The sequence below is a fragment of the Mastigoproctus giganteus genome, chromosome 4, assembly GCF_048544385.1.
Source record: "Mastigoproctus giganteus isolate SK-2022 chromosome 4, ASM4854438v1, whole genome shotgun sequence".
In the NCBI taxonomy this organism is placed as follows: Eukaryota; Metazoa; Arthropoda; class Arachnida; order Uropygi; family Thelyphonidae; genus Mastigoproctus; species Mastigoproctus giganteus.
The window spans coordinates 222,591,669-222,605,888 of NC_143578.1; the positions used below are offsets into that span (position 1 = coordinate 222,591,669).

The 14,220-nt window shown below is 40.8% G+C and overlaps 1 protein-coding gene across 2 annotated transcripts in view; it reads left to right on the plus strand.

Moving 5' to 3' along the window:
- Window positions 1–14,220, plus strand: part of LOC150087431 (serine/threonine-protein kinase Sgk2-like) — a 268,124-nt gene that overhangs the window by 34,038 nt on the left and 219,866 nt on the right. For both annotated transcript variants that reach the window (XM_090372067.1, XM_090372068.1), the window contains exons 2-3: window positions 1,466–1,594; window positions 13,909–13,992. In XM_090372067.1, coding sequence (XP_090228193.1) covers window positions 1,496–1,594; window positions 13,909–13,992 — 183 coding nt within the window. In that variant the 5' untranslated portion in view covers window positions 1,466–1,495. The remainder of the gene's footprint in view (window positions 1–1,465; window positions 1,595–13,908; window positions 13,993–14,220) is intronic.

Here is a 14,220-nt window from a genome sequence, read left to right on the forward strand (position 1 = left end):
CCCATTGTTTGTCAGCTCTACCTCAGCAGTTTCATCAACAATCGAACCATTGATGTCAAGTGGACCAATCTGATTTATCCTCTTCCTACTAGAGTTTACATAAGTAAAGAAGTCTTTGCTGTTTTTCTTTGCATTGTATGCCAAAGATTTCTCATACTCTGCCTTTGCTTGCCTAATAGTCTTTAATCAAGTAACACAGGATATCTTATATCTACAATAGGCATCTGTGTTTCCCGATAATTGATATCCATCCCATGCATTTTTCTTCTCTGCCACGAGTCTCATTAGGTCATCTGACATCCATTTAGGCCTTACCCTTGAACAGTATTTCTTAGTTGATATGAAAAGCCTAGTAGCTTCCAAGATTAATTTCTTAAATGCTTCCCATTTAGAATTTGCTGTTGGTAACATCACCAGTTGGTCCCACTGTATAAAATTTAAAAAATCTCTGATTCTTAATGCATGAAGAATCGCTGCTGATAATCAGATCAAGAGTAATACTCTCTCTGGTTGTTGCCTCACGAACATGCTGCTGTAGAAAATAATATCCAATAAATCCACAAAAATCTTGCTAGTGCGTGTTTGACCAACCCACAAGTTCCAGTCTATATCTGGGAAGTTAAAATTCCCCATTATAAGACACTCTGATTTTCTGGCCCACTTTATTTCCCTGTAAAAAGGTAAAGTGCAGCCATTATCAACCCACTGCAGTATGGAAGCCTCCTTAACAATTCATGCTGAGGAAAATGGACCTTAGTCTGCCTCGCTGGTCCAGTGCGGGTTGGCAGATCGACCGTATTCAGCAGTCAGGGGCTTGAACCCCGGTCTACTCAAAGAGCGTGCGCTACTGCACTCCCGCTCCTGACCACTCGGCTACGGAGGCCATATATTTCCCTGTACAGTTGTTAATTGTACTCATCAGAGTCATTAGGCCTATAACACACTCCTATTCTCAACTTGGTTTTCCCACACCAAACTGACTCAACACTGCACTGTCCACCCATGTCAACTGGATGCACTTCTTTAGATTTTATGTATTTCTTGACTAACAGCATAACCCCTTCTCCCTTACTATTCTGTCTATCATTTCTATACACACTGTACTCCCCAAATTCCAATTCTGCATTCCTTATCTCTGTGTGACACCACGTCTCCAATATCCCAACAATATCACCAGCACCTCAAATTCATCAAAAATTTTCTGCTCTTAAGAGTTCATTTAGTTGTGGAGTAAGACTGCCAAGCCAATCTTGCAGTGTGCTGCGAAGACAGAGCTTGAAGTAGATATACATTATTATTTATATGCTTTGTTTAAGTGTTATTGTGCTGTAGTCAAATGCAAAATTGCCTTTGGCTGCAGCACATAACATTGAGATAAAACATATTATTATTTTCATTAACTAGATGAAATCATTTTTTTTTTTTTTAATGGAATTTAATCATATATTTTTCATTGTCATTTTAGATATCTTTACTTAAGCTTTAAAAAAACAAAATGAGTTCATCTCCAGAAGAGGAGAGCAGGTCAGATAATGGCACAACTAGTGTCAGTGTTATTAACTCAGAAACGTGGGAGAAGAATAAGAAATTCACGGTAATTTATATAAATTTCTGTTATAAAATAATTAAATAAATATGAACTTGAAATAGCAGTTGTGTTATGTATTATATTGAAGGGCTATTTTCTTTTAAGGGGGATGGAAAGAAATTCACAAAACATTGACAAAAATGTTCGCAGAGTGGTAAAGTAAAAAATTAAAAAGTTGTTGTTATGCAGAAACATAAAAATACAGAAATTCACTAAAATTACCTTTAAATATTATGGAAAGCTTTTTCGTTTAACTGTTTTTTCCCAAAGTTAACAGCTTTCCAATCCCACTGTATGATGCCTGTTTCCAATTGATTGTTATTGATCATGACTGAAGGCTACTGTAAAACTGTTGTAAGTGACCCTTACTTTTTAATCAAAGTTGTTTCAGTGCGTGTGATAATCATTTACAATTTTGTATTGTACTCAAAATTTGAATATCCCATTAGGCCTTTTGTGATAATTTTCTGTGCTTTTGAGGGAAAGCAAAAACCCTTTAATTAAATGGAAACAGTATACACCGTGCTGCCACTTTATTAGTTACACCTACCTAGTAGCATGTTGAGCCTCCTTTAGCCTTCAAAACAGAATGAATTCGTCTAGACATGGATTGAACAAGATGCTGAAAATGTGCAGAAATTGAGTACCATGCAGACATGGTACTCGGTTGTACCATTGTGTCACGCAGTTCCTTGAGATTTGACGGAGATGTAGGCCTGCAGCAAACAGCCCTTTCCAGTTCATCCCAAAGATGTTCAACAGAATTGAGATCTATGGACTGAGCGGGCCACTGCAGCAAAGAAAAGTCATTGTCACGTTCCTGGAACTATTCCATAGTGATTTGGGCTTTGTGCACCGGCGCATTATCCTGCTGGAAGTAACCACCCGACTGAGGATAAACTGCCGATATGAGCGGATGCACTTGGTCAGCAACGATGTTTAGGTACGATTTGGCATTCAGACATCAATCTACGGGTATCAATAGGCCCGACGTGTGCCAAGAAAACATTTCCACACCATAACACTGCCCCCCACCACCTTGCACCGTCGTCAGATATGACAGGTCCATGGATTCATGTTGTTTTTGCCAAATTCTGAGCCTTCCATCAATTATATTTCAATATTCAATAATATTGAAATTTGTCAGACCAAGCAACTGTTTTCCAATCCTCAATAGTCCAGTTCTGGTTTTGCTGTGACCACAGGAGGCATGCTCTCTTGTTCTTCATTGATAACAAAAGTACGCAATGTGGCCCATTCACGACAGAGTGCGACTAGTCATCCGTTGCGATATTTTGTTCTGCACACCAAGGTTGTATTCTGACGTGATGTGCGACATTGTGGCCCATCTGTTTGCTTGCACAATTCTAGCCATCCTCCTCTGACCTCTCTCATCAACAAGCAATTTCTTCCACTGGAGTACCGTTGAGAGGATGTTTTCTGTTCGTTGCACCATTCTCGATACACCCTTGAAACTGTGGTGCGTGAAAAGTTCAGAACTGCTGTTTCAGAGATGCTTTTTCCAGCACATCTTGCACATACTACCATGCCAGGTGGATACCAGCAATTTGAAAGCTCTGCCCTAATTTTAAAAATCTCCAATTACCTGTCACCATTCGATCTAGAGTGTGTCCAAGCACAGAAAAATAAAGTGCGAGCAGTGCTACGCAAATGCCCAGAGGCGTACACACACCTATAATTGGTAAATTGGCCTGCGCACATTGGCTTCCTAAAAACGGAAGTTACTAAATGTGAATCCATGCATTGGACTAACACATCCAAAAAAAGGAAGAGTATTATCAAACCTCTAGTTCAATCATAAACTGAATGACGGGCGAGAGGGAATTGAGATATTGCAGCAGTCCAGATTCCAATCCCCGGGCAACAATTGCGAGGATATCGTCAACATAACAACACCAGAGAGTGATAGGATTAGGTAAATTCAAGAAAATCTGACTCAAGTTCCTCCGTGGCGATATTGGCCACGATAGGAATAACAGGGGCACCCATAGCTGTGTTCTGGCGAAACAGAGAGACATTGAACATGATCATGCCCCAGTGATCGTGTTCACATGATTACCACCCATTTCATGTGACTACTGCCAATCACGAGAAAAGCAGTATCAAAAGCCTTTCTAAGATCCAAATATATATAAAAATTATTCTTTGCATCCAGTTCCTTTGTGACCACATCATAGTATCCAATCAGATTGGTCACACAAGACCTCCCCTTAACAAACCCATGCTGTGTCCGAGCTATAACTAAAGTCTTGTCTAGATGATCCTGCAGTGTTTCTTTAACCAATACCTCCATTAATTTCCCTGGAACAGAAGTTAAACTAACAGGTCTCTAATTACTTGTGTCATCCTTTGTGAATTGGGGTCACATTTGCACACGTTCAGTCCATGAGTACCTCCCCTGAGTCCAAGGAAGCCCTCATAATTATGTCTAAGGGTTTGCTTACTTCTTAATATAACTGGATAGTTCCCATCCACCCCAGTTACCTTTCTTATGTTTATCTGCGACAATTTCTCCTCCACTTTGTTCTCAGTTATTACAAAATCATCTAGCTCACTGCCAGAGTTTTTCACCTCTGGCATTCTCCTCCTTGAATAACTCCTCATGTGTGAATGTAAATACAAATACTTATTTGTTTGTTAGCTTCTTGAGCAGGATCATCGACAGTTGAACCATCGATATCAAGTGAACCGATCTGATTTATCCCCTTCCTTCTAGAGTTTACATAAGTAAAGAAGTCTTTGCTGTTTTTCTTTGCATCTTTTGCCAAAGGTTTCTCGTAATCTGCCTTTGCCTGCCTAACCTCATTTGTGACTTGGTTACAGACCAGCTTTTATCTATCATAGGCTTCCGTGTCGCCTGTTAATTTATGTATCCCATGCATTTCTTCTCTGCCACGTCTCATTAGTTCATCTGACATCCATTTAGACCTAAACCTTGAACAATATTTCTTAGTTGGTATGAAAAGCCTAGTAGTTTAAAAGATTAATTCTTTGAATGCTTCCCATTTTGAGTTTTCTGTTGATAACATCAACAATTGGTCCCATCGTATAGAGTTTAAATACTGTCTCAGACCACCTTTACGAAAGCAAAAACATTCCCTTTACACCATTTGAGTAAATCCCACTTCAGCATTCTGATCACTGCCACCTAGTGGTCCCTTTATCTGCAGTTTCTTAATGCATGAAGAATCATTACTGATAATCAGATCAAGAGTATTACTCCGTCTAATTGCCTCCCGAAGGTGCTGCTGTAGAAAACAATATCCAATAAATCCACAAAAGCCTTGGTAGAGTGCATGTGTGTCAGTCACCAATCCACATATTCTAGTCAATATCTGAGAAATTTAAAATCCCCCATTATAAGACACTCTGATTTACTGACCCACTCTATTTCTCTGTACAGTTGTTTTTATACTCATCATAAGGCCTATAACACACTCCTACTCTCAATTTTGATTTCCCAGTGCTAATGTCACACCAAACTGACTCGACACTGCACTGTCCAACCATGTCATAGTGTAACAAGTAAATACATGGGTTGTGTTAGGGTAACTAAGAGTAGAAATAGGTGCATGTACACCAATGCTAGGAGTATAGTTAATAAATTCGATGAGCTTGAAGTGCTAGTCAGGACATCAAAGGCAGATATTATTGGGATATCGGAGACGTGGTGTCACACAGACATAAGCAGTGCAGAATTTTAATTTAGGGAGTACGGTGTGTACAGAAAATATACACAGAAAGGAGTTTTACTATTAGTAAAGAAACACAAAAAATCTAAGGAAGTGCATCCAATTGATGTGCGTGGACAATGCAGTGTTGAGTCTGGTTTGGTGTGACATATAAGCACTGGGAAGGAAAAATGAGAGTAGGTGTGTGTTATAGGCCTAATGAATCTGATGAGTATAATGAGCAATTGTTCAGAGAAATAGTGTGCCAGTAAATTAGTGTCTTATAATGGGGGATTTTAGTTTGCCAGATATTGACTGGAATTTGTGGGTTGGTCACTCACACACTAGCAAGGCTTTTGTGGATTTCTTGGATGATTGTTTTCTACAGCATCATGTTCGGTAGGCAACTAGAGGGAGTAATACTCTTGATCTGATTATCAGTAGTGATTCTTCATGCATCAAGAATCTAGAAATAAAGGAACTACTAGGTGGCAGTGATCATAGTGTGCTGAAGTGGGATTTACTCAAAGAGGTAACTACCATCAAGGGTAAAGGGAAGGGTTTTTGCTTTCGTAAAGGTGACTACGGTGGTCTGAGACCGTATTTAAATTCTATACGGTGGGACCAACTGATGATGTTACCAACTGCAAATTCAAAATGGGAAGCATTCAAAGAATTAATCTTGGAAGCTACTAAGCTTTTCATACCAACAGAGAAATATTGTTCAAGATTTAGGCCTAAATGGATGTCAGATGAACTAATTAGACATGTGACAGAGAAGAAAAATGCATGGGATATATATAAATTAACATATGATACAGAAGCCTATGATAGATAAAAGCTGGTCTGTAACCAAGTTACAAAGGAGGTTAGGCAGGCAAAAGCAGATTACGAGAAATCTTTGGCACAAGATGCAAAGAGTTATGTAAACTGTAGAAGGAAGGGGGTGAATCAGATTGGTCCACTTGATATTGATGGTTCAACTGTTGATGATCCTGCTCAGGTAGCTAACAAACTAAATGAATATTTTGCATCTACATTCACACATGAGGAGTTATTCAGGGAGGGGAATGCCGGAGGTGTATTCAACTCTGGCATAAAGTCCACTCTTGGTCTCGCTCCTCACAAATATCGAGACAACTCTATGTATAAAGCTATCCCCAATCCATAATATCCTCGCAGACCTACTGCTTGAAAACAAGCGACTACGAGAACACAATGAATGCATACACAAAACATTGGAGGTGTTGGGGAAAAATTTTGATGACCTGAAGCAATCTGTTTGTGATCTTGCTGTTCAAACTAACCATCATGAGCAGCATCCTCCGGACGAACACTTCCACGCAAAACAAAGAGCTCCTACCCAAACCACCCTATCTTTATTACCACATGACCCCTCTCCATCCGCCATTCCTACAATCTGTGAGTCTGAAGTTGTGTGCCCTGAACGCAGCACTAGACCAGTATATGCTGAAATCGCAGCAGATGCCAACGGATACTCAGGAAATACTGCCTCACAGAACATCCAAAGAAGTCATCAGGAGCAGAACTTGCCAAATTGCACCTATTCGCGATCACAAACTCACATACGAGGTCCTCGCACTCGAAACCGGATAATGTTTTGGCTGCTGAAGTACATCGCAATTGTGGCTCCGCTTCAAACAACGTGAGAGGTAACCATTATACAGGGACTACGATTGTATCTAATGTAAAGACCCATAGAGATACTACAACGCATGCAATGATTGCAAGCCAACGAACAAAAGAACAAACACTGACCCGTAATCCAACTCTTAAGGAACTGAGCCCCAATCTTAAAGTTATTGGAACCAATTTGCGCTTCAGCAAGATGTAAATTGCGAACACTCGAATGATGGACAAGCGGATGCGTAATGTCTTCATTAGTAGGCTCTCCCCTGCTACCACAGTTGATGATGTGGAAAACCTTCTTGCTGCATTCAAAATGAATGGTAGAGTCACCAAGCTATCCACAAAATATCCCACCTACGCCTCCTTTAAGATTGATGTAGCTGATGCAGATTTTGAAGCACTCTTCAATCCTGAAATCCTGCCTGCTGGAGCTCTTGTTATGCCATATCTCGGGCATAAAGGGCAACGATATAAAAGTAATGGAAAGGACTCCCATCAATGGTACCCTGATTCATAGCAATCCCAGATCTCGTTACCGCAACCAGAACCACAGACACAGAACACCAATATGCCAATCCCTGTGCTCATCAGTCCTAGATATACCCTGCTGAATCGAGTAGTGCCACCCGTCCTTATCAAAGTACGTAGAGTACCTGCCTGCACCATCTTTTATCAGAATGTGCATAGTCTTAGGAACAAGCTTGACACTATGGAGCAAATTTTGGTTCCCGGATATTTTGACCTGCTCGCCATCACCGAACCCTGGCTCAATGATGATCAAAAATTCCTAGCAGCAGCTGCCCCAGCTAATTATGGGGTCGTATTCACATCTCGGATTGCACGCAAGGGTGGAGGCGTCGCAATATTTTACAAGAAATCCGCTTTCAAGCTGTTGGATAATAAATCCAGTAACTCCCCTAACTATGAAGCAATCCTCGTTACGTTAGGATACAACTTTGTGATGTTTGACATCTGTGTGGTGTACTTACCTCCAACGCCTTCCCAGCAAATCATCCTTGAAGTTTCCAACTGGATAATCAATCAGCTGCATCCCACAGCCTCTCACTTAGTTTGTGGTGATTTCAGTTTACCTCCTCAGCTATCTAATCTGAAAAAGGATCTTCTGGCACACTTGAGATGTGCCGATCTACAACTTATTAATGAAGCTCCAACCAGGGGGAATAACCTCTTAGATCTAGTTCTAGCCTCTATCCTTTGCACCCTTGATTACATTGCAGAAACGTCATTTGACTCTGATCATGTCCCAATACATGTGACTGCATATCTGCCAGCCCCCAAATTAGAAGCCAGAAAGACAACAAGAAAGGTTGACATCACTAGTCCCAACTTACTTGATGTAGATAAGTGCATCAGAGCCGCCTCTCTCATTCCCTGGGTGACCTTAGAGACTTGTGACCCAGAGCTAGCTGTGAACATTCTCACAAACTGGATCAACACGGTTGCCAAATATGCTGCCTCTAAAAAAAATCACAATCAGTCCATATACAAGACTTTGGTGGAATTCAGAACTCAAAATGAGTTTCCAGCTGAAGCAATAGCTCCATCGCACATGGAAACAGTTGCAAAATATCAATGATCGCATCGTTTATTCAAGGGCACGGGCTCAATTTAATCGCCTGAAATCTGAGGCAATCAAATTATACGTTAACCGAGATCTGGCTAAAGGAAAAATTCCATACAAGAAAGTGAACCTTCATTTTCCTTTGCAAATTGATCCTGAATTGTGGCTCGATTTCGTCACAAGATTTAATCGTAATTCTATGCCAAACTCAGATCTGGCTCTACTAACAGAGCCAACCCAGCAAGAAGTGTTGAACACCATTCAGATCACAAAACAACAGCTGATCATCGCCATCAATTCTCTACCTGCATCGTAAACCACTGGTGATGATGGAGTTCCCCAATTCATGCTCAAATGCCTAAGTCCATACATTATTCAGCCACTTTTAATTATCTTCAACCAGTTACTCTCGAACCAGATTTTCCCACAGCAATGGACAAACTATCTCATCAAACCTTTAGCCAAAGTTCAGTCGCCATCGAAACCTAAAAACTAGCCACCACGAATACTATCTTGTCAGCATTCGAGAAAAGGCACGAACTAACTGTTACTTACTTAGACATTGAAGCTGCATTTGATGCCGTCCAAGTAAACCAACTACTCACTCTCCTGGAATGCCACATCCAGATCATAGGGAACATATTATGCTTTCCCTCCTCTCTTCTGAATAACAGAGTTATAAAGCTTCATACAGGAGATTGCACCCTTACTAGATCCGTCACAGCAGGAGTCCCACAAGGAGGGGTTCTTTCCGACCTTCTGTTCTCATCTTTTATCTTCCCGCTGGTTGCACATTCTCGATGTTTACTGAGCTATGCAGATGATATCAAGATACTCACTCCCATCATCCCTGGTCAAGGCCTCGATCTGGTAAAAACAGAAATTAATAACACTCTTGCTGCAGTCACATCTTACCTCTGCCAGTTTGGGCTCAAGATCAATCCTGCTAAGTCCGAATTCATGGTGTATTCATTGAAGCAAACTCCTTCAGTCGGCAACACCCTCATCCCAATTGTGTCCAGCCATCGTGATCTGGGTGTTGTATTCGACTCCAAACTTCGATTCAGCGCCCACATAGACATGCTCCTCACATGTGCTTCAAGACTCAGATGGATAGCAAAACAGCATCTCCTTCATATCAGAGATAAAAAGACAACCGTGAGGTACATAAGAACAATTATCTTTCCACATTTACTCTATGCTGCTGAAATTTGGGCGTCAGCGGCACCGTCAATAAAGAAACCACCCTTTGCCACAGAATTCTGGCTCCTAAAGTGGGCCAATAGGAAGCACAACCTTCCAGCTCTGATTCGTACCACGCAGCTTGCCAACTCTCTCGGGATTCCACGGCTTCCCACCTTAGTCGACGACCAATGCCTCCTAGCAACAGTCAAGATGATAACAGGCATAATCGCAACACCTTCATTCTGGGATACCTGTGGCTGAAGGATCCCCCCCCCCCTGCTGCCCTTAGGGCCAATCCTGAGCTCTCCTCGCATTCAGCACGACTCCATCTCTCGGACAGGTTCCTCCCTCAGCAAATGCTCAAGCAAACCCAGGCACTTGATGCCGACCTAAACAAATTCGCTGTTGACCGGACTTACCGGAAAAAAATTGACTAGTAGGACTAATCAGCAATGATAATGTGTACCTTGCATCTGTTCCTGTCTGATTGAGCTGGTGCTCTTATCTCGATGTTAAGTCAGCTCAATCAGACTTTTGTAAAATTACTTTTTTTTTTGTAAAAAATTTTTCGAGTTTCCCGGAAGTTTTGGGAGGCTGTAAAACTGTAAACCCCTGGCTTTTTGGCCGTGAAGGGCATTAAAGACTCTCTCTCTCTCTCTCTCTCTCTCTCTCAATCTTGTAATAACTGAGAGTAAAGTGGAGGAAAAGTTGTTGAAGATAAACATAACGGCATCTGGGGTGAATGGAAACTATCCAGTTATATTAAAGGAGGCAGCAAAAGAAGTAAGCAAACCCTTAGCCATAATTATGAGAGCTTCCCTGGACTCAGGGGAGGTACCCATGGACTGGAGATGTGCAAATGTGACCCCAATCCACAAAGGAGGATGAAAGGGAGACACAGGTAATTACAGACCTGTTAGTTTAACTTCTATTCCAGGGAAATTAATGGATGCACTGGTTAAAGAAGCATTGCACGATCATCTAGACAAGACTTCAGTTATAGCTCAGACACAGCATGGGTTTGTTAAGGGGAAGTCTTGTCTGACAAATTTGATTGGATACTATGATGTAGTCACAAAGGAACTGGATGCAAAGAATAACTTTGATACTGTTGCACATGGAAGACTGCTGCACAAATTGGAGCAGTGTGGCATTGGAGGCAAATTGCTGCTATGGATAAAGGGATGGTTGAGTGGGAGAAGAGAGAGTGGTAATCAATGGACACTGCTGTTCATGGACTAATGTTATTAATGGAGTCCCTCAGGGTTGAGTGTTGGGTCCATTGCTGTTTTCTGTATTTATAAATGATGTTGATGATGGTATATCATGCTTAATGTCCAAGTTTGCAGATGATACGAAGGTTGGCAGGGTTGTTAATGACAGTACACTGCTGCAACAGGATCTAGAAAATTTGAGCAGATGGGCTGAGAGGTGACAAATGAAGTTTAACATTGACAAATGTAAAGTACTACATATGGGAAGCAGTAATCCCAGTGTAACGTATCAACTCTGTGATACCACACTGACAGTGGTAGAGAATGAAACATCCTAGGGGTAATTGTGCAGGCAGATATGAAGTTTTCTGAGCAGTGCAGATGGTCTGCAAGAGTAGCTCATGACGTCTTGTCAATGATATACAGGAATTTTTCTAGCAGGGATAAGGAGGTGATTATCCCCTTGTATAAGGCAATGGTCAGGCCACACCTTGAGTTCTGTATTCAGGTATAGAGGCCTCATTTTAAGAAGGATGTAGAGCTGTTGGAATGAGTACAGAGAAGGGCAACAAGATTAATGAGTGGAACAAAGGGTTGCTCTTACGAAGAAAGGCTTAAGTTTTGCAAATTACAGTGTCAAATCAGATCACCTGCGAGGTGATCTGATTGAGGTGTATGAGCATGCTCAATGTGTATAGGATTCTTCCTCTTGCTCAGAATAATCACCCCTGAGAGGGCATAAATTCAAATTGAGGAAAGACGGTTGTAGGATAGATATGCGGAAGTTTGCCTTTAGCCAGCAGGTGGTTGATTGCTGGAATAAACTTCCATCTGTCATAGAAGTTGATAGCTTAAATAGATTCAAGGCAGAACTTGACAAACATTTGTAGCGAGTGGATGGGTGAAATAATGGTGGGGTTTTTTTTTTTTTTGTTTGGCTGATGCTATATAAGCTTGCTTTCTTGCATCATGTGCCTATGCTAATGTCGACTTCCTTAGATTTTGTGTTTCTTAACTAATAGCTTAACCTCTCCTTCCTCCCTTTCTATCCTGTCTATCCTACCTGTACACATTGTACTCCTAAAATTCCAGTTCTGCATTCCTTATAACTGTGTGACACCATGTCTCTGATATCCCAACAATATCTACCTTTGATGTTTTGACCAATACTTCAAATTCATCAAATTTATTTACCAAACTCCTTGCATTGGTGTACATGCACCTGTTCCTATTCTTAGCTACCTCTACATAGCCCATGTATTTACTTGTTCTGCAATGACTCCCAGCAGTCTCTGGAATCCCCTGCACCTTGTTTTCCAGGCTTCTGTACATTCCAATAGAAGCAGTGCAAGAATCACTTTCACCTCTGCCAGTGGCTACTGTTAAGCTCTTAGTCTGTGTATCCCCCAAGCCAGCAGTTTTCTGACCAACCTAACACTGCCTTGATAGCATCAGCAAATATTCTTGCATCCCGTTCCTGTAGAAGCAGTCTCTTCTGTTAACAAGCACAGACCAGGTTGAGAAAAATTCTACCCCTTGTGCATTGCACAATCCCTCCAGGGCCGAATTGATCGACAAGGCTCTCATCATATACTCCCTCCTATTGTTTCTGGACAGAATTGCAGACACTTTCCAATTCAACCCTAAATCACTGCTTTTTTTTTTTCAACATTGACCTGTACTTATTAAGTAATTCCGCCAGTCTCTTACTCTTAATATCATTACTGCCAACGTGCACAACAGTATCACCCTTTGTGCCCTTAAAATATGATATCTGCTATACTTTCAGGTGGTAGATGACTTTCATCAACCGCTGAAATACCACCACTTTGCTTATTGGAACTTGAAGTGGTGAAACCCATGTTTAGTCTCTAGAGCAAAGTTTCCGGCATCCTCCTCCCCCCCATACTTCTCCTTCAACCCATGCACAGTACTAAGTACTATAGGTTTTGATACCTTTTGTGTTTGGGGTTTTCATAAAAAAAACAAAAAAAAAAACAGACAATCAACCTTTGTCCCTGGTCCTGTTCCACCTATCCTTTTTGCCCATTATGTTCCCCGTTTCCCTGACAATAGAGTCACCCACAACAAGTTCCTTTGGGACCAGTGCATTCTGCCTTGGGGGTTGCCGCTATGTTGCATGATGTTCAAATGTAAGTTTTGGCATTGATGTGGGCAGCTGAGATATGGGCTCCTCAATTTAAATGCTTTGAGGGCATCCACCCTGTCCTTCAAGCTGTCATATAGGCCCATAATAACACTGAGTTGGCACCTGATTTCCTCACAATCCTTAATTGCATGCACACAAAGACATTCCCCTTGGCAATATCATGTTCCATTCCTCATTGCTCCACAAAAATTAAACAAGCAGTACATTTCAAAAGGCTGTGATTCAGAGGATCCCTCAGTTCTCCCCCTGAGCCACAGCACTCCCATTAGCTTCAGCTTTTTGCTTTGCTTCATGTGCCATATGCATATAAAAAGGTATGACTAACTACCTAACATATGATATGATATGACTTCTATATTGTTTCCTTCATACACACTTTCTTGAACTCCCCCTGTTTACAGGAGGCAATAAGTGTATTCACTAGCTGGTCTGCATACCACCTAGGGCATAACTTTTGCTTCATAGCAAAAGTGATAGAGAAAGACAAGAAGTTTTTAGTTTAGGTTTTTCTTTTTCTGAAGACCAAACATAACCTTTATATTAAAATTCTTTTTTTTATATAAACTTTTACCCCACCTTAAGTCATTTTTTCTTCTATCTTTTAGTTCTTTTTTATATCCAGTTTGTAAATTGAGGAATTATTGTTTATTTATCTTTATTTCCTAGTTGTTCCTTGTAATAATATTACATGCATACTTGCCTTATTTGAATCTTAATGATAGTATTTTATCATATCACTTAATGTTAGGTTTGGGCGACGTAGTTAAATTATTTATTTACAATGGTTTTATCATCCTAAAACAATTGTCCAAAATTTAATTTTCTAGGTATACAAAGTAGTGATAGAGTCTGGCGGAAGGCAGTGGTTTATTTTTCGTCGTTACAATGAATTCAGCAAACTTCTAGAATTGGTAAGTGTACTAGATGTGTAACTTATTTTTGCAATAAAGCACTTTAAAATATATACAGGCAACCCCCATATAACATGGTACTTCTACAACACAGTACTTATACAGTCAGTCCTCGTATAGCACGATAGTTGTGTTCCTAGAAACCCTCGTGCAATATAAACAACAGGCCCTATGGGAAAAATAGGGTTAGGTGCCGACCACCCAAGTTTGAACACACATTTGTAACCA